The 24,204-nt window shown below is 47.0% G+C and overlaps 1 protein-coding gene across 3 annotated transcripts in view; it reads left to right on the top strand.

Moving 5' to 3' along the window:
• tinagl1 (tubulointerstitial nephritis antigen-like 1) overlaps positions 1-24,204 on the top strand; it is a 266,899-nt gene that overhangs the window by 160,900 nt on the left and 81,795 nt on the right. For all 3 annotated transcript variants that reach the window (XM_068011091.1, XM_068011092.1, XM_068011093.1), the window contains one exon: positions 336-381. In XM_068011091.1, coding sequence (XP_067867192.1) covers positions 336-381 — 46 coding nt within the window. The remainder of the gene's footprint in view (positions 1-335; positions 382-24,204) is intronic.

Genomic DNA, 24,204 nt, shown 5'->3' with positions numbered 1-24,204 from the left:
GCGTGAGTGACCACTCCCATCAGGGGCAGTAACCCCTCCCATCAGGCACTGTAAGCCCCTGCCATAAGGGGTCGAAAACCCCTCGCATCAGGGTCTGTAACCCTCCCAACAGGGTCTGCAACCCCGCCCATCAGGGTGAGTAAGCCCCTCCCATGTCACCTGGGTACAGACATAGTCATAATACCGTTAGAATGTCCCTGCTGTCTATCAGTGTCTGGGAACAGCCAACCTGTGAGATATAAGTTAGATATCTATGATCTTTAGGTGAGAGAGCAATCAATCTATGCTTTAGCTTTTGTTCTAAGTCAACTGTACATTAAATATTTATCCAACAGGACAAGGAAGTAATGAAAGAAGTGATGGAGAATGGACCTGTACAAGGTAGGCAAGGCATTGCAGCCAAACAGCTATAAAGTCCCCACAGTGTATTAGTTCAGAAATTGGAGTATGTGACAGAACGTTAAATATACTGCGACCCAGATAAACAAAATTCACCCTCACTATAACACTCTGATATACCCCACACCCCTCACTGTAACACTCTGATATACCGCACACTCCTCACTGTGACACTCTGATATACCCCACACCCCTCACTGTAACACTCTGATATACCCCACACCCCTCACTGTAACACTCTGATATACCCCATACCCCTCACTGTAACACTGATATAAACTCCACATTCCTCGATGTAACACTCTGATATACCCATCACTGTAACAATCTGATATACTGACACCACTCACTGTAACACTCTGATATACCGCACACTCCTCACTGTAACACTCTGATATACCCACAGCCCTCACTGTAACACTCTGATTGACCTCACACCACTCACGAGAACACTCTGATATACCCCACACCCCTCACTGTAACACTCTGATATACCCCACACCCCTCACTATAACACTCTGATATACCCCACACCCCTCACTGTAACACTCTGATATACCGCACACTCCTCACTGTAACACTCTGATATACCGCACACTCCTCACTGTAACACTCTGATATACCCCACACCCCTCACTGTAACACTCTGATATACCGCACACTCCTCACTGTGACACTCTGATATACCCCACACCCCTCACTGTAACACTCTGATATACCTCACGCCCCTCACTGTAACACTCCGATATACCCCATACCCCTCACTGTAACACTGATATAAACTCCACACTCCTCGCTGTAACACTCTGATATACCCCTCACTGTAACATTCTGATATACCCACAGCCCTCACTGTAACACTCTGATAAACCCACAGCCCTCACTGTAACACTCTGATTGACCTCACACCACTCACGAGAACACTCTGATATACCCCACACCCCTCACTGCAACACTCAGATATACCGCACCACACACTCATAACACTATGATATACCCCACACCCCTCACTGTAACAATCTGATATACGCCAAACCCTCACTATAACATTCTGATACATCCGACACCACTCACTGTAACACTCTGATATACCCCACAGCCCTCACTGGAACACTCTGATATACCCCACACCCTCACTGTAACTGATATAATCCACACCCCTCAGTGTAACACTCTGATATACCCCACTGCCCTCACTGTAACACTCTGATATAACCCACACCCCTCACTGTAACACTCTGAAATAACCCACACCCCTCACTGTAACACTCTGAAATAACCCACACCTCTCACTGTAACACACTGATATACCCCACACCCCTCACTGTAACACTCTGATATACCCCACTGCCCTCACTGTAACACTCTGATATAACCCACACCCCTCACTGTAACACTCTGATATACCCCACACCCCTCACTGTAACACTCTGATATACCCCACTGCCCTCACTGTAACACTCTGATATACCCCACACCCCTCACTGTAAGACTCTGATTGACCTCACCCCCCTCATGTGACACTCTGATATACACCACACCCCTCACTGTAACACTCTGATTGACCTCACACCCCTCACAGTAACACTCTGATAGACCCCACACCCCTCACTGTAACACTCTGATATACCGCACCACACACTGTAACACTCTGATATACCCCACACCCCTCACTGTTACGATCTGATATATCCCGCACCCCTCACTACAACACCCGGATATATCCCACACCCCTCACTGTAACACTCTGATTGACCACACACCCCTCACTGTAACACTCTGATATACCCCACACCCCTCACTATAACACTCTGATATACACTACACCGCTCACTGTAACACTCTGATTGACCTCACACCCCTCACAGTAACACTCTGATAGACCCCACACCCCTCACTGTAACATTCTGATATACCCCACACCCCTCACTGTTACGATCTGATATATCCCGCACCCCTCACTACAACACCCGGATATATCCCACACCCCTCACTGTAACACTCTGATTGACCACACACCCCTCACTGTAACACTCTGATATACCCCACACCCCTCACTATAACACTCTGATATACACTACACCGCTCACTGTAACACTCTGATTGACCTCACACCCCTCACAGTAACACTCTGATAGACCCCACACCCCTCACTGTAACACTCTGATATACCGCACCACACACTGTAACACTCTGATATACCCCACACCCCTCACTGTTACGATCTGATATATCCCGCACCCCTCACTACAACACGCGGATATATCCCACACCCCTCACTGTAACACTCTGATTGACCACACACCCCTCACTGTAACACTCTGATATACCCCACACCCCTCACTGTAACACTCTGATATACCCCACACCCCTCACTGTAACACTCTGATATATTCCACACCCCTCACTGTAACACTCTGATATACCCCACACCCCTCACTGTAACAGTCTGATATACCCCACACCCCTCACTGTAACACTCTGATGTACCGCACACCTCTCACTGTAACACTCTGATATACCCGCCCCCCTCACTGTAACACTCTGATATACCTCACACCCCTCACTGTAACACTCTGATATACCCCACACCCCTCACTGTAACAGTCTGATATACCCCACAGCCCTCACTGTAACACTCTGATATACCCCACACCCCTCACTGTAACAGTCTGATATACCCCACACCCCTCACTGTAACACTCTGATGTACCGCACACCTCTCACTGTAACACTCTGATATACCCGCACCCCTCACTGTAACACTCTGATATACCCCACACCCCTCACTGTAACTCTCTGATATACCCCACACCCCTCACTGTAACACTCAGATATAGCCCACACTTCTCACTGTAACACTCTGATATACCCCACACCCCTCACTGTAACACTTTGATATACCGCACACCCCTCACTGGAACATTCTGATATGCCCCACATCTCTCACTGCAATATTCTGATATACCGCACACCCCTCACTGTAACACTCTGATATACCCCACATCTCTCACTGTAATATTCTGATATACTCCACACCCCTCACTGTAACACTCTGATATACCCCACATCTCTCACTGTAATATTCTGATATACCCCACATCCTTCACTGTAACACTCTGATGTACCCCACACCTCTCACTGTAACATTCTGATATACTCCAACCCCTCACTGTGGCACTCTGACACACTCCACAACCCTCACTGTAACACTATTATTCCACACACCCCTCACTGTAACACTCTGATATACCCCACACCCCTCACTGTAAGCCTGTGATATATTCCACACCCCACACTGAAACACTCTGTTATATCACGCACCCCTCAGTGTAACACTCTGATCTACCCCACACCCCTCACTGTAACACTCTGATATACTCCACCTGCTCAGTGTAACACTCTGATATACCCCACACTCCTCACTATAATACTCTGATATACCCCACACCCCTCACTGTAACACTCTGATATACTCCACACCTCCCACTGTAACACTCTGATATACCGCACACCTCTCACTGTAATATTCTGATATACTCCACACCCCTCACTGTAACTCTCTGAGATACTCCACCTGCTCAGTGTAACACTCTGATATACTCCACACCCCTCACTGTAACTCTCTGATATACTCCAGCTGCTCAGTGTAATACTCTGATATACACCACACCTCTCACTGTAACACTCTGATATACCCCACACCTCTCACTGTAATATTCTGATATACTCCACACCCCTCACTGTAACTCTCTGATATACCGCACACTCCTCACTGTAACACTCTGATATACCCCACACCCCTCACTGTCACACTCTGATATACCCACACCCCTCACTGTAACACTCTGATATACTCCACCTGCTCAGTGTAACACTCTGATGTACCCCACACCCCTCACTGTAACGCTCTGATATACCCCACACCTCTCACAGTAACATTCTGATATACCCCACACCTCCCACTGTAACACTCTGATATACCCCACACCTCTCACTGTAATATTCTTATATACTCCACACCCCTCACTGTAACTCTCTGATGTACCCCACACCTCCCACTGTAACACTCTGATATACCCCACACCTCTCACTGTAATATTCTGATATACTCCACACCCCTCACTGTAACACTCTGACATACCCCACACCTCTCACTGTCATATTCTTATATACTCCACACCCCTCACTGGAACTCTCAGATATACCCCACACCCCTCACTGTAACACTCTGATATACCGCACGCCCCTCACTGTAACATTCTGATATACCTCACACCCCTCACTGTAACGCTCTGATATATCCCACACCCCTCACTGTAACACTCTGATATATCCCACACCCCTCACTGTAACACTCTGATATACCCCACACCCCTCACTGGAACACTCTGATATACCCCACACCTCTCACTGTAACACTCTGATATACCCCACACCCCTCACTGTAACACTCTGATATATCCCACACCCCTCACTGGAACACTCTGATATAGCCCACACCCCTCACTGGAACACTCTGATATATCCCACACCCCTCACTGTAACACTCTGATATATCCCACACCCCTCACTGTAACACTCTGATATATCCCACACCCCTCACTGTAACACTCTGATATATCCCACACCCCTCACTGTAACACTCTGATATACCGCACACCTCTCACTGTAACACTCTGATATACCGCACACCTCTCACTGTAACACTCTGATACAGCCCACACCCCTCACTGTAACACTCTGATATAGCCCACACCCCTCACTGTAACACTCTGATATACCGCACACCCCTCACTGTAACACTCTGATATATCCCACACCCCTCACTGTAACACTCTGATATATCCCACACCCCTCACTGTAACACTCTGATATTTCCCACACCCCTCACTGTAACACTCTGATATATCCCACACCCCTCACTGTAACACTCTGATATATCCCACACCTCTCACTGTAACACTCTGATATAGCCCACACCCATCACTGTAACACTCTGATATAGCCCACACCCCTCACTGTAACACTCTGATATACCGCACACCCCTCACTGTAACACTCTGATATATCCCACACCCCTCACTGTAACACTCTGATATATCCCACACCCCTCACTGTAACACTCTGATATTTCCCACACCTCTCACTGTAACACTCTGATATAGCCCACACCCCTCACTGTAACACTCTGATATACCGCACACCCCTCACTGTAACACTCTGATATATCCCACACCCCTCACTGTAACACTCTGATATATCCCACACCCCTCACTGTAACACTCTGATATTTCCCACACCCCTCACTGTAACACTCTGATATATCCCACACCCCTCACTGTAACACTCTGATATTTCCCACACCCCTCACTGTAACACTCTGATATATCCCACACCCCTCACTGTAACACTCTGATATATCCCACACCCCTCACTGGAACACTCTGATATATCCCACACCCCTCACTGTAACACTCTGATATATCCCACACCCCTCACTGGAACACTCTGATATATCCCACACCCCTCACTGTAACTCACTGATATATCCCACATCCCTCACTGTAACACTCTGATATATCCCACACCCCTCACTGTAACACTCTGATATATCCCACACCCCTCACTGTAACACTCTGATATATCCCACACCTCTCACTGTAACACTCTGATATACCGCACACCTCTCACTGTAACACTCTGATATATCCCACATCCCTCACTGTAACACTCTGATATATCCCACACCCCTCACTGTAACACTCTGATATATCCCACACCCCTCACTGTAACACTCTGATATACCGCACACCTCTCACTGTAACACTCTGATATAGCCCACACCCCTCACTGTAACACTCTGATATATCCCACACCCCTCACTGTAACACTCTGATATATCCCACACCCCTCACTGTAACACTCTGATATATCCCACACCCCTCACTGTAACACTCTGATATTTCCCACACCCCTCACTGTAACACTCTGATATATCCCACACCCCTCACTGTAACACTCTGATATATCCCACACCCCTCACTGGAACACTCTGATATATCCCACACCCCTCACTGTAACTCACTGATATATCCCACATCCCTCACTGTAACACTCTGATATATCCCACACCCCTCACTGTAACACTCTGATATATCCCACACCCCTCACTGTAACACTCTGATATATCCCACACCTCTCACTGTAACACTCTGATATACCGCACACCTCTCACTGTAACACTCTGATATATCCCACATCCCTCACTGTAACACTCTGATATATCCCACACCCCTCACTGTAACACTCTGATATATCCCACACCTCTCACTGTAACACTCTGATATACCGCACACCTCTCACTGTAACACTCTGATATATCCCACACCCCTCTCTGTAACACTCTGATATATCCCACACCTCTCACTGTAACACTCTGATATACCCCACATCTCTCACTGTAATATTCTGATATACTCCACACCCCTCACTGTAACACTCTGATATACCCCACACCTCTCACTGTAATATTCTGATATACCCCACATCCTTCACTGTAACACTCTGATGTACCCCACACCTCTCACTGTAATATTCTGATATACTCCAACCCCTCACTGTGGCACTCTGACACACTCCACAACCCTCACTGTAACACTCTATTATTCCACACACCCCTCACTGCAACACTCTGATATACCCCACACCCCTCACTGTAAGCCTGTGATATATTCCACACCCCACACTGAAACACTCTGTTATATCACGCACCCCTCAGTGTAACACTCTGATATACCCCACACCCCTCACTGTAACACTCTGATATACCGCACATCCCCTCACTGTAACACTCTGATATACCCCACGCCCCTTCCTATAACATTCTGATATGCCCCACTCCCCGAACTGTCACTCTCGGATACACTCCACACCCCTCAATGTAACATTCTGATCTACCCCACACCCCTCACTGTAACACTCTGATATACTCCACCTGCTCAGTGTAACACTCTGATATACCCCACACCCCTCACTGTAACACTCTGATATAATCCACACCTCCCACTGTAACACTCTGATATACCGCACACCTCTCACTGTAATATTCTGATATACTCCACACCCCTCACTGTAACTCTCTGATATACTCCAGCTGCTCAGTGTAACACTCTGATATACTCCACACCCCTCACTGTAACTCTCTGATATACTCCACCTGCTCAGTGTAACACTCTGATATACTCCACACCCCTCACTGTAACTCTCTGATATACTCCAGCTGCTCAGTGTAATACTCTGATATACCCCACACCCCTCACTGTAACTCTCTGATATACCGCACACCCATCACTGTAACACTCTGATATCGCCCACACTCCTCACTGTAACACTCTGATAGACCCCACACCTCTCACTGCAACATTCTGATATACCCCACACCCCTCACTGTAACACTCTGATATACCCCACACCTCTCACTGTCACATTCTGATATACCCCACACCTCCCACTGTCACATTCTGATATACACCACACCCCTCACTGTAACACTCTGATATACCCCTCACACCGCACTCACTGTAACACTCTGATATACCCCATCCCCCTCACTCACTGTAACACTCTGATATACCCCACACCCCTCACTGCAACACTCTGATATACCCCACACCTCCCACTGTAACATTCTGATATACACCACACCCCTCACTGTAACACTCTGATATACCCCTCACAGCGCACTCACTGTCACACTCTGATATACCCCATCCCCCTCACTCACTGTAACACTCTGATATACCCCACACCCCTCACTGCAACACTCTGATATACCCCACACCTCTCACTGTAATATTCTGATATACCCCACATCCTTCACTGTAACATTCTGATATACCCCACACCTCTCACTGTAACATTCTGATATACTCCAACCCCTCACTGTGGCACTCTGATACACTCCACAACCCTCACTGTAACACTCTATTATTCCACACACCCCTCACTGTAACACTCTGATATACCCCACACCCCTCACTGTAAGCCTGTGATATATTCCACACCCCACACTGAAACACTCTGTTATATCACGCACCCCTCATTGTAACACTCTGATATACCGCACATCCCCTCACTGTAACACTCTGATATACTCCAGCTGCTCAGTGTAACACTCTGATATACTCCACACCCCTCACTGTAACTCTCTGATATACTCCACCTGCTCAGTGTAACACTCTGATATACCCCACACCTCTCACTGTAATATTCTGATATACTCCACACCCCTCACTGTAACTCTCTGATATACTCCAGCTGCTCAGTGTAATACTCTGATATACCCCACACCCCTCACTGTAACACTCTGATATACCCCACACCTCTCACTGTAATATTCTGATATACTCCACACCCCTCACTGTAACTCTCTGATATACCGCACACCCATCACTGTAACACTCTGATATCGCCCACACTCCTCACTGTAACACTCTGATAGACCCCACACCTCTCACTGCAACATTCTGATATACCCCACACCCCTCACTGTAACACTCAGATATACCCCACACCTCTCACTGTCACATTCTGATATACCCCACACCTCCCACTGTCACATTCTGATATACACCACACCCCTCACTGTAACACTCTGATATACCCCTCACACCGCACTCACTGTCACACTCTGATATACCCCATCCCCCTCACTCACTGTAACACTCTGATATACCCCACACCCCTCACTGTAACACTCTGAAACATCCCGCACTCCTCACTGCAACACTCTGATATATTCCACACCCCTCACTGTAACACTCTGATATACCCCACACCCCTCACTGTAACACTCTGATATATCCCACACCCCTCACTGTAACATTCTGATATACCCCACACCCCTCACTGTAACACTCTGATATACTCCAGCTGCTCAGTGTAACACTCTGATATACTCCACACCCCTCACTGTAACTCTCTGATATACTCCACCTGCTCAGTGTAACACTCTGATATACCCCACACCTCTCACTGTAATATTCTGATATACTCCACACCCCTCACTGTAACTCTCTGATATACTCCAGCTGCTCAGTGTAACACTCTGATATACTCCACACCCCTCACTGTAACTCTCTGATATACTCCACCTGCTCAGTGTAACACTCTGGTATACCCCACACCCCTCACTGTAATATTCTTATATACTCCACACCCCTCACTGTAACTCACTGATATACCCCACATCCTCACTGTAACACTGTGATATATCCCACACCCCTCACTGTAACACTCTGATATACCTCACACCCCTCACTGTAACATTCTGATATACCCCACACCCCTCACTGTAACACTCTGATATATCCCACACCCCTCACTGTAACATTCTGATATACCCCACACCCCTCACTGTAACACTCTGATATACCCCACCCCCCTCACTCACTGTAACACTCTGATATACCACATCCCCCTCACTCACTGTAACACTCTGATATACCCCACACCCCTCACTGTAACACTCTGAAACATCCCGCACTCCTCACTGCAACACTCTGATATATTCCACACCCCTCACTGTAACACTCTGATATACCCCACACCCCTCACTGTAACACTCTGATATATCCCACACCCCTCACTGTAACATTCTGATATACCCCACACCCCTCACTGTAACACTCTAATATTCCCCACAACCCTCACTGTAACACTCTGATATACTCCACCTGCTCAGTGTAACACTCTCATATACCCCACACCCCTCACTTTAACATTCTGATCTACCCCACAACTCCCATTGTAACACTCTGATATACCCCACACCCCTCACTGTAACACTCTGATATACTCCACCTGCTCAGTGTAACACTCTGATATACCCCACACCCCTCACTGTCACACTCTGATATACCCCACACCTCTCACTGTAACATTCTGATATACCCCACACCTCCCACTGTGACACTCTGATATACCACACACCTCTCACTGCAACACTCTGATATAACGCACATCTCACTGTAATATTCTGATATACCCCACACCTCCCACTGTAACACTCTGATATACCCCACACCTCTCACTGGAACACGCTGATATACTCCGCCCCTCACTGTAACACTCTGATATACCCCGCACACCTCACTCACTGTTACACTCTGATATACCCCACACCTCTCACTGTAACACTCTGATATACCGCACACCTCTCACTGTAACATTCTGATATACCCCACACCTCCCACTGTAACACTCTGTTATACCCCACACCTCTCACTGTAACATTCTGATATACCCCACACCTCCCACTGTAACACTCTGATATACCGCACTCCTCTCACTGTAATATTCTGATACACTCCACACCCCTCACTCTAACACTCTGATATACCCACACCCCTCACTGTAACACTCTGATATACCCCACACCTCTCACTGTAATATTCTTATATCCTCCACACCCCTCACTGTAACTCTCTGATATACCCCACATCCTCACTGTAACACTCTCATATATCCCACACCCCTCACTGTAACACTCTGATATACCTCACACCCCTCACTGTAACATTCTGATATACCCCACATCCCTCACTGTCACACTCTGATATATCCCACATCCTTCACTGTAACACTCTGATATACCGCACACCCTTCACTGGAACATTGTGATCTGCCCCATGCCCCTCACTGTAACACTCTGATGTACCCCACACCTCTCACTGTAACATTCTGATATACCGCACTCCTCTCACTGTAATATTCTGATACACTCCACACCCCTCACTGTAACACTCTGATATACCCCACACCTCTCACTGTAACATTCTGATATACACCACACCCCTCACTGTAACACTCTGATATACCCCACACCTCTCACTGTAACATTCTGATATACACCACACCCCTCACTGTAACACTCTGATGTACCCCACACCTCTCACTGTAACATTCTGATATATCATACACCTCCCACTGTAACACTCTGATATACCGCACTCCTCTCACTGTAATATTCTGATATACTCCACACTCCTCACTGTAACACTCTGATATACCCCACACCCCTCACTGTAATATTCTGATATACCCCACACCTCCCACTGTAACACTCTGATATACCCCACACCTCTCACTGTAAGACTCTGATATACCCCACATCCCTCACTGTAACACTCTGATATATCCCACATCCCTCACTGGAACACTCAGATATACCGCACACCCCTCACTGTAACATTGTGATCTGCCCCATGCCCCTCACTGTAACACTCTGATATACCCCAACCCCTCATTGTGACTGTCTGATATACCCCACACCTCTCACTGTAACATTCTGATATACACCACACCCCTCACTGTAATATTCTTATATACTCCACATCGCTCACTGTAACTCTCTGATATACCCCACATCCTCACTGTAACACTCTCATATATGCCACTCCCCTCACTGTAACACTCTGATATACCTCACACCCCTCACTGTAACATTCTGATATACCCCACACCCCTCACTGTAACATTCTGATATACACCACACCCCTCACTGTAATATTCTTATATACTCCACATCGCTCACTGTAACTCTCTGATATACCCCACATCCTCACTGTAACACTCTCATATATGCCACTCCCCTCACTGTAACACTCTGATATACCTCACACCCCTCACTGTAACATTCTGATATACACCACACCCCTCACTGTAATATTCTTATATACTCCACATCGCTCACTGTAACTCTCTGATATACCCCACATCCTCACTGTAACACTCTCATATATGCCACTCCCCTCACTGTAACACTCTGATATACCTCACACCCCTCACTGTAACATTCTGATATACCCCACACCTCTCACTGTAAGACTCTGATATACCCCACATCCCTCACTGTAACACTCTGATATATCCCACATCCCTCACTGGAACACTCTGATATACCGCACACCCCTCACTGTAACATTGTGATCTGCCCCATGCCCCTCACTGTAACACTCTGATATACCCCACACCTCTCACTGTAACATTCTGATATACACCACACCCCTCACTGTAATATTCTTATATACTCCACACCCCTCACTGTAACTCTCTGATATACCCCACACCTCTCACTGTAATATTCTTATATACTCCACTCCCCTCACTGTAACTCTCTGATATACCCCACATCCTCACTGTAACACTCTCATATATGCCACTCCCCTCACTGTAACACTCTGATATACCTCACACCCCTCACTGTAACATTCTGATATACCCCACACCCCTCACTGTAATATTCTGATATACCCCACACCTCTCACTGTAAGACTCTGATATACCCCACATCCCTCACTGTAACACTCTGATATATCCCACATCCCTCACTGGAACACTCTGATATACCGCACACCCCTCACTGTAACATTGTGATCTGCCCCATGCCCCTCACTGTAACACTCTGATATACCCCACACCTCTCACTGTAACATTCTGATATCCACCACACCCCTCACTGTAACACTCTGATATACCCCACACCCCTCACTGTAACACTCTGATATACTCCGCCCCTCACTGTAACACTCTGATATACTCCACCCCTCACTGTAACACTCTGATATACCCCTCCCCCCTCACTCACTGTAACATTCGGATATACCCCATCCCCCTCACTCACTGCAACACTCTGATATATTCCACACCCCTCACTGTAACACTCTGATATACCCCACACCCCTCACTGTAACACTCTGATATACCGCACACCCCTCACTGTAACATTCTGATATACCCTGCACACCTCACTATAACACTTTGATATACCGCACACCCCTCACTGTAACACTCTGATATGCACCACACCACTCACTGTAACACTCTGATATACCGCACACCCCTCACTGTAACATTGTGATCTGCCCCATGCCCCTCACTGTAACACTCTGATATACCCCAACCCCTCATTGTGACTGTCTGATATACCCCACACCTCTCACTGTAACATTCTGATATACACCACACCCCTCACTGTAACACTCTGATGTGCCCCACACCTCTCACTGTAACATTCTGATATATCATACACCCCTCACTGTAACACTCTGATATACCGCACACCCCTCACTGTAACATTCTGATATACCCTGCACCCCTCACTATAACACTTTGATATACCGCACACCCCTCACTGTAACACTCTGATATGCACCACACCACTCACTGTAACACTCTGATATACTCCACCTGCTCAGTGTAACACTCTGATATACCCCACACCCCTCACTGTAACACTCTGATATACCCCACACCTCTCACTGTAACATTCTGATATACCCCACACCTCCCACTGTAACACTCTGATATACCCCACACCCCTCACTGTAACACTCTGATATACCCCACACCCCTCACTGTAACACTCTGATTTACTCCACCTGCTCAGTGTAACACTCTGATATACTCCACCTGCTCAGTGTAACACTCTGATATACCCCACACCTCTCACTGTAACATTCTGATATACCCCACACCTCCCACTGTAACACTCTGATGTACCCCACACCTCTCACTGTAACATTCAGATATACCCCACACCTCCCACTGTAACACTCTGATATACCCCACACCCCTGACTGTAACATTCTGATATACCCTGCACCCCTCACTATAACACTTTGATATACCGCACACCCCTCACTGTAACACTCTGATATACTCCGCCCCTCACTCTCACACTCTGATATACCCCACACCCCTCTCTGTAACACTCTGATATACTCCACCCCTCACTGTAACACTCTGATATACCCCACCCCCCTCACTCACTGTCACACTCTGATATACCCCATCCCCCTCACTCACTGTAACACTCTGATATACCCCACACCCCTCACTGTAACACTCTGAAACATCCCACACTCCTCACTGCAACACTCTGATATATTCCACACCCCTCCCTGTAACACGCTGATATACTGCTCACCGCTCACTGTAACACTCTGATATCGCCCACACCCCTCACTGTAACACTCTGATATACCGCACACCCCTCACTGTAACATTCTGATATGCACCACACCCCTCACTGTAACACTCTGACATACTCCACCTGCTCAGTGTAACACTCTGATATACCCCACACCTCTCACTGCAACACTCTGATATACCCCACACCTCTCACTGTAACATTCTGATATACTCCTCACCCGTCACTGTAACACTCTGATATACCCCACACCTCTCACTGTAATATTCTGATATACTCCACACCCCTCACTGTAACACTCTGGTATACTCCACCTGCTCAGTGTAACACTCTGATATACCCCACACCCCTCAATGTAACACTCTGATATACCCACACCTCTCACTGTAACATTCTGATATACCCCACACCTCCCACCGTAACATTCTGATATACTCCACACACCTCACTCACTGTAACACTCCGATATACTCCACCTGCTCAGTGTAACATTCTGATATACCCCACACCCCTCAATGTAACACTCTGATATACCCTACACCCCTCACTGTAACATTCTGATATACCCCACACACCTCACTCACTGTAACACTCTGATATACCCCACACCCCTCACTGCAACACTATGATATACCCCACATCTCTCACTGTAATATTCTGATATACTCCACACCCCTCACTGTAACACTCTGATGTACCCCACACCCCTCACTGTAATATTCTGATATACTCCACACACCTCACTCACTGTAACACTCTGATATACTCCACCTGCTCAGTGTAACACTCTGATATACTCCGCCCCTCACTGTAACACTCTGATATACCCCATCCCCCTCACTCACTGTAACACTCTGATATACCCCACACCCCTCACTGCAACACTCTGATATACCCCACATCTCTCACTGTAATATTCTGATATACTCCACACCCCTCACTGTAACACTCTGATATACCCCACACGCCTCACTGTAACACTCTGATATACTCCGCCCCTCACTGGAACACTCTGATATACTCCGCCCCTCACTGTAACACTCTGATATACCCCACACACCTCACTCACTGTAACACTCTGAAATACTCCACCTGCTCAGTGTTACACTCTGATATACCCCACACCTCTCACTGTAACATTCTGATATACCCCACACCTCCCACTGTAACACTCTGATATACCGCACTCCTCTCACTGTAATATTCTGATATACTCCACACTCCTCACTGTAACACTCTGATATATCCCACACCCCTCACTATAACACTCTAATATTCCCCACACCTCTCACTGTAATATTCTGATATACTCCACACCCCTCACTGTAACTCTCTGATATACCCCACTTCCTCACTGTGACACTCTGATATATCCCACACCCCTCACTGCAACTCTCTGATATACCTCACACCCCTCACTGTTACACTCTGATGTACCCCACACCTCTCACTGTAAGACTCTGATATACCCCACACCCTCACTGCAACACTCATATACTCCACACCAGTCACTGTAACACTCTGATATACCCCACACCCCTCACTGTAACACTCTGATATACTCCACCCCTCACTGTAACACTCTGATATACCCCACCCCCCTCACTCACTGTAACACTCTGATATACCCCATCCCCCTCACTCACTGTAACACTCTGATATACCCCACACCCCTCACTGTAACATTCTGATATACCCTGCACCTCTCACTATAACACTTTGATATACCGCACACCCCTCACTGTAACATTCTGATATGCACCACACCCCTCACTGTAACACTCTGATATACCCCACACACCTCACTGTAACACTCTGATATACCCCACACCTCCCACTGTAACATTCTGATATTCTCCACACCCGTCACTGTAACACTCTGATATGCCCCACACCTCTCACTGTAATATTCTGATATACTCCACACCCCTCACTGTAACACTCTGATATACTCCACCTGCTCAGTGTAACACTCTGATATGCCCCACACCTCTCACTGTAATATTCTGATATACTCCACACCCCTCACTGTCACACTCTGATATACCCACACCTCTCACTGTAACATTCTGATATACCCCACACCTCCCACTGTAACACTCTGATATACCCCACACCCCTCACTGTAACACTCTGATATACTCCGCCCCTCTCTGTAACACTCTGATATACTCCACCGCTCACTGTAACATTCTGATATACCCCACACCCCTCACTCACTGTAACACTCTGATATACCCCACCCCCCTCACTCACTGTAACACTCTGATCTACCCCATCCCCCTCACTCACTGTAACACTCTGATATACCCCACACCCCTCACTGGAACATTCTGATATACCCTGCACCTCTCACTATAACACTTTGATATACCGCACACCCCTCACTGTAACATTCTGATGTGCACCACACCCCTCACTGTAACACTCTGATATACCCCACACACCTCACTGTAACACTCTGATATACCCCACACCCCTCACTGTAACATTCTGATATACCCTGCACCTCTCACTATAACACTCTGATATACCCCACACCTCCCACTGTAACATTCTGATATTCTCCACACCCGTCACTGTAACACTCTGATATGCCCCACACCTCTCACTGTAATATTCTGATATACTCCACACCCCTCACTGTAACACTCTGATATACCCCACACCCCTCACTGTAACAATCTGATATACCCACACCTCTCACTGTAACATTCTGATATACCCCACACCTCCCACTGTAACACTCTGATATACCCCACACCCCTCAGTGTAACACTCTGATAGACCCCACACCCCTCACTGTCACACTCTGATATACCCACACCTCTCACTGTAACATTCTGATATACCCCACACCTCCCACTGTAACACTCTGATATGCCCCACACCTCTCACTGTAAAATTCTGATATACCCCACACCCCTCACTGTAATATTCTGATATACTCCACACCCCTCACTGTAACTCTCTGATATACCTCACACACCTCACTCACTGTAACACTCTGATATACCCCACACCTCTCACTGTAACACTCTGATATACCCCACACACCTCACTCACTGTAACATTCTGATATACCCCACACCTCTCACTGTAACACTCTGATATACCCCACACACCTCACTCACTGTAACACTCTGATATACCCCATCCCCCTCACTCACTGTAACACTCTGATATACCCCACACCCCTCACTGCAACACTCTGATATACCCCTCATCTCTCACTGTAATATTCTGATATACTCCACACCAGTCACTGTAACACTCTGATATACCCCACACCCCTCACTGTAACACTCCGATATACCCCACACCTCTCACTGTAATTTTCTGATATTCTCCACACCCGTCACTGTAACACTCTGATATGCCCCACACCTCTCACTGTAATATTCTGATATACTCCACACCCCTCACTGTAACACTCTGATATACCCCACACCCCTCACTGTAACAATCTGATATACCCACACCTCTCACTGTAACATTCTGATATACCCCACACCTCCCACTGTAACACTCTGATATACCCCACACCCCTCAGTGTGACACTCTGATAGACCCCACACCCCTCACTGTCACACTCTGATATACCCACACCTCTCACTGTAACATTCTGATATACCCCACACCTCCCACTGTAACACTCTGATATACCCCACACCCCTCACTGTAACACTCTGATATACCCCACACCTCTCACTGTAATATTCTGATATACTCCACACCCCTCACTGTAACTCTCTGATATACCTCACACACCTCACTCACTGTAACACTCTGATATACCCCGCACCTCTCACTGTAACACTCTGATATACCCCACACACCTCACTCACTGTAACATTCTGATATACCCCACACCTCTCACTGTAACACTCTGATATACCCCACACACCTCACTCACTGTAACACTCTGATATACCCCATCCCCCTCACTCACTGTAACACTCTGATATACCCCACACCCCTCACTGCAACACTCTGATATACCCCACACCCCTCACTGTAATATTCTGATATACTCCACACCCCTCACTGTAACTCTCTGATATACCTCACACACCTCACTCACTGTAACACTCTGATATACCCCACACCTCTCACTGTAACACTCTGATATACCCCACACACCTCACTCACTGTAACATTCTGATATACCCCACACCTCTCACTGTAACACTCTGATATACCCCACACACCTCACTCACTGTAACACTCTGATATACCCCATCCCCCTCACTCACTGTAACACTCTGATATACCCCACACCCCTCACTGCAACACTCTGATATACCCCTCATCTCTCACTGTAATATTCTGATATACTCCACACCTCTCACTGTAACATTCTGATATACCCCACACCTCTCACTGTAACACTCTGATATACCCCACACCCCTCACTGCAACACTCTGATATACCCCACATCTCTCACTGTAATATTCTGATACACTCCACAACCCTCACTGTAACACTCTGATATACCCCACACCCCTCACTGTAAGCCTGTGATATATTCCACACCCCTCACTGTAACACTCTGATATACTCCACCTGCTCAGTGTAACACTCTGATATACCCCACACCCCTCACTGTAACACTCTGATATACCCCACACCCCTCACTGTAACACTCTGATATACTCCACCTGCTCAGTGTAACACTCTGATATACCCCACACCTCTCAATGTAACATTCTGATATACCCCACACCTCTCACTGTAATATTCTGATATACCCCACACCCCTCACTGTAACACTCTGATATACCCCACACCCCTCACTATAACACTCTGATATACCCCCCACCCCTCACTGTAACCCTCTGATCTACTCCACCTGCTCAGTGTAACACTCTGATATACCCCACACCTCTCACTGTAACATTCTGATATATCCCACACCCCTCACTGTAACACTCTGATATACCCCACACCTCTCACTGTAATTTTCTGATATACTCCACACCTCTCACTGTAACACTCTGATATACCCCACACCCCTCACTGTAACACTCTGATGTACCCCAACCCCTCACTGTAACACTCTGATATACTCCGCCCCTCACTGTAACACTCTGATATACTCCACCGCTCACTGTAACATTCTGATATACCCCACACCCCTCACTCACTGTAACACTCTGATATACCCCATCCCCCTCACTCACTGTAACACTCTGATATACCCCACACCCCTCACTGTATCACTCTGAAACATCCCGCACTCCTCACTGCAACACTCTGATATATTCCTCACCCCTCATTGTAACACTCTGATATATTCCACACCCCTCACTGTAACACTCTGATATACCCCACACCCCTCACTGTAACACTCTGATATACCCCACACCCCTCACTGTAACACTCTGATATACCCCACACCCCTCCCTATAACACTTTGATAGACCGCACACCCCTCACTGTAACACTCTGATATATTCCTCACCCCTCACTGTAACACTCTGATATATTCCTCACCCCTCACTGTAACACTCTGATATACCCCACACCCCTCACTGTATCACTCTGAAACATCCCGCACTCCTCACTGCAACACTCTGATATACCCCACACCCCTCACTGTAACACTCTGATATACCCCACACCCCTCACTGTAACACTCTGATATACCCCACACCCCTCACTGTAACACTCTGATATATTCCTCACCCCTCATTGTAACACTCTGATATATTCCTCACCCCTCACTGTAACACTCTGATATACCCCACACCCCTCACTGTAACACTCTGATATACCCCACACCCCTCACTGTAACACTCTGATATATTCCTCACCCCTCACTGTAACACTCTGATATACCCCACACCCCTCACTGTAACACTCTGATATATTCCTCACCCCTCACTGTAACACTCTGATATATTCCTCACCCCTCACTGTAACACTCTGATATACCCCACACCCCTCACTGTAACACTCTGATATACCCCACACCCCTCACTGTAACACTCTGATATATTCCTCACCCCTCACTGTAACACTCTGATATATTCCTCACCCCTCACTGTAACACTCTGATATACCCCACACCCCTCACTGTAACACTCTGATATATTCCTCACCCCTCACTGTAACACTCTGATATATTCCTCACCCCTCACTGGAACACTCTGATAAATTCCACACCCCTCACTGTAACACTCTGATATACCCCACACCTCTCACTGTAACACTCTAATATATTCCTCACCCCTCACTGTAACACTCTGATATATTCCTCACCCCTCACTGCAACACTCTGATATATTCCTCACCCCTCACTGTAACACTCTGATATACCTCACACCCCTCACTGCAACACTCTGATATACCCCACACCCCTCACGATAACACTTTGATAGACCGCACACCTCTCACTGTAACACTCTGATATGCACCACACCCCTCACTGTAACACTCGAATATTCCCCACACCCCTCACTGTAACACTCTGATATACTCCACCTGCTCAGTGTAACACTCTGATATACCCCACACCTCCCATTGGAACACTCTGATATCCCCCACACCTCTCACTGTAATATTCTGATATACTCCACACCCCTCACTGTAACACTCTGATATACCCCACACCTCTCACTGTAATATTCTGATATACTCCAAACCCCTCACGGTAACACTCTGATACAGCCCACACCTCTCACTGTAATATTCTGATATACTCCACACCCCTCACTGTAATATTCTGATATATTCCACACCCCTCACTGTAATATTCTGATATACCCCACACCACTCACTGTAATATTCTGATATATTCCACACCCCACACTGAAACACTCTGTGATGTCACGCACTCCTCAGTGTAACACTCTGATATATCCCACACCCCTGACTGTAACTCTCTGATATATCCCACACCCGTCACTGTAACACTCTGATATACCGCACATCCCCTCACTGTAACACTCTGATATACCCCACGCCCCTTCCTATGACATTCAGATATACCCCACTCCCCGAACTGTCACTCTCGGATACACTCCACACCCCTCACTGTAACACTCTGATATACCCCACACCCCTCACTGTAACACTCTGATATACTCAACCTGCTCAGTGTAACCCTATGATATACCCCACACCCCTCACTATAACGCTCTGATATACCCCACACCCCTCACTGTAACACTCTGATATACTCCACCTGCTCAGTGTAACACTCTGATATAACCCACACCCCTCACTGTAACACTCTGATATAACCCACACCTCTCACTGTAACATTCTGATATACCCCACACCTCCCACTGTAACACTCTGATATACCGCACACCCCTCACTGTAACACTCTGATATACTCCACCTGCTCAGTGTAACACTCTGATATACCCCACACCCGTCACTGTAACATTCTGATATACTCCACCTGCTCAGTGTAACACTCTGATATAACCCACACCCCTCACTGTAACACTCTGATATAACCCACACCTCTCACTGTAACATTCTGATATACCCCACACCCCTCACTGTAACACTCTGATATAACCCAAACCCCTCACTGTAACACTCTGATATAACCCAAACCCCTCACTGTAACACTCTGATATAACCCAAACCCCTCACTGTAACACTCTGATATAATCCACCTGCTCAGTGTAACACTCTGATATAACCCAAACCCCTCACTGTAACACTCTGATATAACCCAAACCCCTCACTGTAACACTCTGATATAATCCACCTGCTCAGTGTAACACTCTGATATAACCCACACCCCTCACTGTAACATTCTGATATACTCCACCTGCTCAGTGTAACACTCTGATATAACCCAAACCCCTCACTGTAACACTCTGATATAACCCAAACCCCTCACTGTAACACTCTGATATACCCCACACCTCTCACTGTAATATTCTGATATACTCCACACCCCCCACTGTAACACTCTGATATCCCCCACACCTCTCACTGTAATATTCTGATATACTCCACACCCCTCACATTAACTCTCTGACATACCGCACACCCCTCACTGTAATATTCTGATATACTCCACACCCCTCACTGTAACTCTCTGATATACCGCACACCCCTCACTGTAACACTCTGATATATCCCACACCCCTCACTGTAACACTTTCATATACTCCACCTGCTCAGTGTAACACTCTGATATACCCCACACCCCTCAGTGTAACACTCTGATATACCCCACACCTCCCACTGTAACACTCTGATATACCCCACACCTCTCACTGTAATATTCTGATATATCCCACACCCCTCACTGTAACACTTTCATATATTCCACCTGCTCAGTGTAACACTCTGATATACCCCACACCCCTCACTGTAACACTCTGATATACCCCACACCTCCCACTGTAACACTCTGATATACCCCACACCTCTCACTGTAATATTCTGATATACTCCACACCCCTCACTGTAACTCTCTGATGTACCCCACACCCCTCACTGTAACGCTCTGATATACCCCACACCTCTCACTGTAATATTCTGATATACTCCACACCCCTCACTGTAACACTCTGATATACCCCACACCTCTCACTGTAATATTCTTATATACTCCACACCCCTCACTGTAACTCTCTGATATACCCCACACCTCCCACTGTAACACTCTGATATACCCCACACCTCTCACTGTAATATTCTGATATACTCCACACCCCTCACTGTAACACTCTGATATACCCCACACCTCTCACTGTAATATTCTGATATACTCCACACCCCTCACTGTAACACTCTGATATACCCCACACCTCTCACTGTAATATTCTTATATACTCCACACCCCTCACTGTAACTCTCTGATATACCCCACACCCTCACTGTAATATTCTGATATACCCCACACTGCTCACTGTAACACTCTGATATACCCCACACCCCTCACTTTAACACTTTGATATACCCCACACCCCTCACTTTAACACTTTGATATACCGCTCACCCCTCACTGTAACATTCTGATATGCTCCAGGCCCCTCACTGTGACACTCTGATATACTCCACACCCCTCACTGTAACATTCTGATATACCCCACACCTCTCACTGTAATATTCTTATATACTCCACACCCCTCACTGTAACTCTCTGATATACCCCACACCTCCCACTGTAACACTCTGATATACCCCACACCTTTCACTGTAATATTCTGATATACCCCACACTGCTCACTGTAACACTCTGATATACCCCACACCCCTCACTTTAACACTTTGATATACCCCACACCCCTCACTTTAACACTTTGATATACCGCTCACCCCTCACTGTAACATTCTGATATGCTCCACGCCCCTCACTGTAACACTCTGATATACCCCACACCTCTCACTGTAATATTCTTATATACTCCACACCCCTCACTGTAACTCTCTGATATACCCCACACTGCTCACTGTAACACTCTGATATACCCCACACCCCTCACTGTAACACTCTGATATACCCCACACCCCTCACTTTAACACTTTGATATACCGCTCACCCCTCACTGTAACATTCTGATATGCTCCACGCCCCTCACTGTAACACTCTGATATACCCCACACCCCTCACTGTAACACTCTGATATATCCCACACCCCTCACTGTAACACTCTGATATACCGCACACCCCTCATTGTAACATTCTGATCTGCCCCTGCCCCTCACTGTAACACTCTGATATACCCCACGTATTCTGATATACTCCACACCTCTCACTGTAACATTCTGATATACCTCTCACCCCTCACTGTAACATTCTGATATGCTCCACGCCCCTCACTGTAACACTCTG

This window comes from Heterodontus francisci, chromosome 31 (assembly GCF_036365525.1).
Source record: "Heterodontus francisci isolate sHetFra1 chromosome 31, sHetFra1.hap1, whole genome shotgun sequence".
In the NCBI taxonomy this organism is placed as follows: Eukaryota; Metazoa; Chordata; class Chondrichthyes; order Heterodontiformes; family Heterodontidae; genus Heterodontus; species Heterodontus francisci.
The sequence above is the reverse complement of the archived record's forward strand: the minus strand, read 5'-3'. Positions and strand labels throughout refer to the sequence as shown.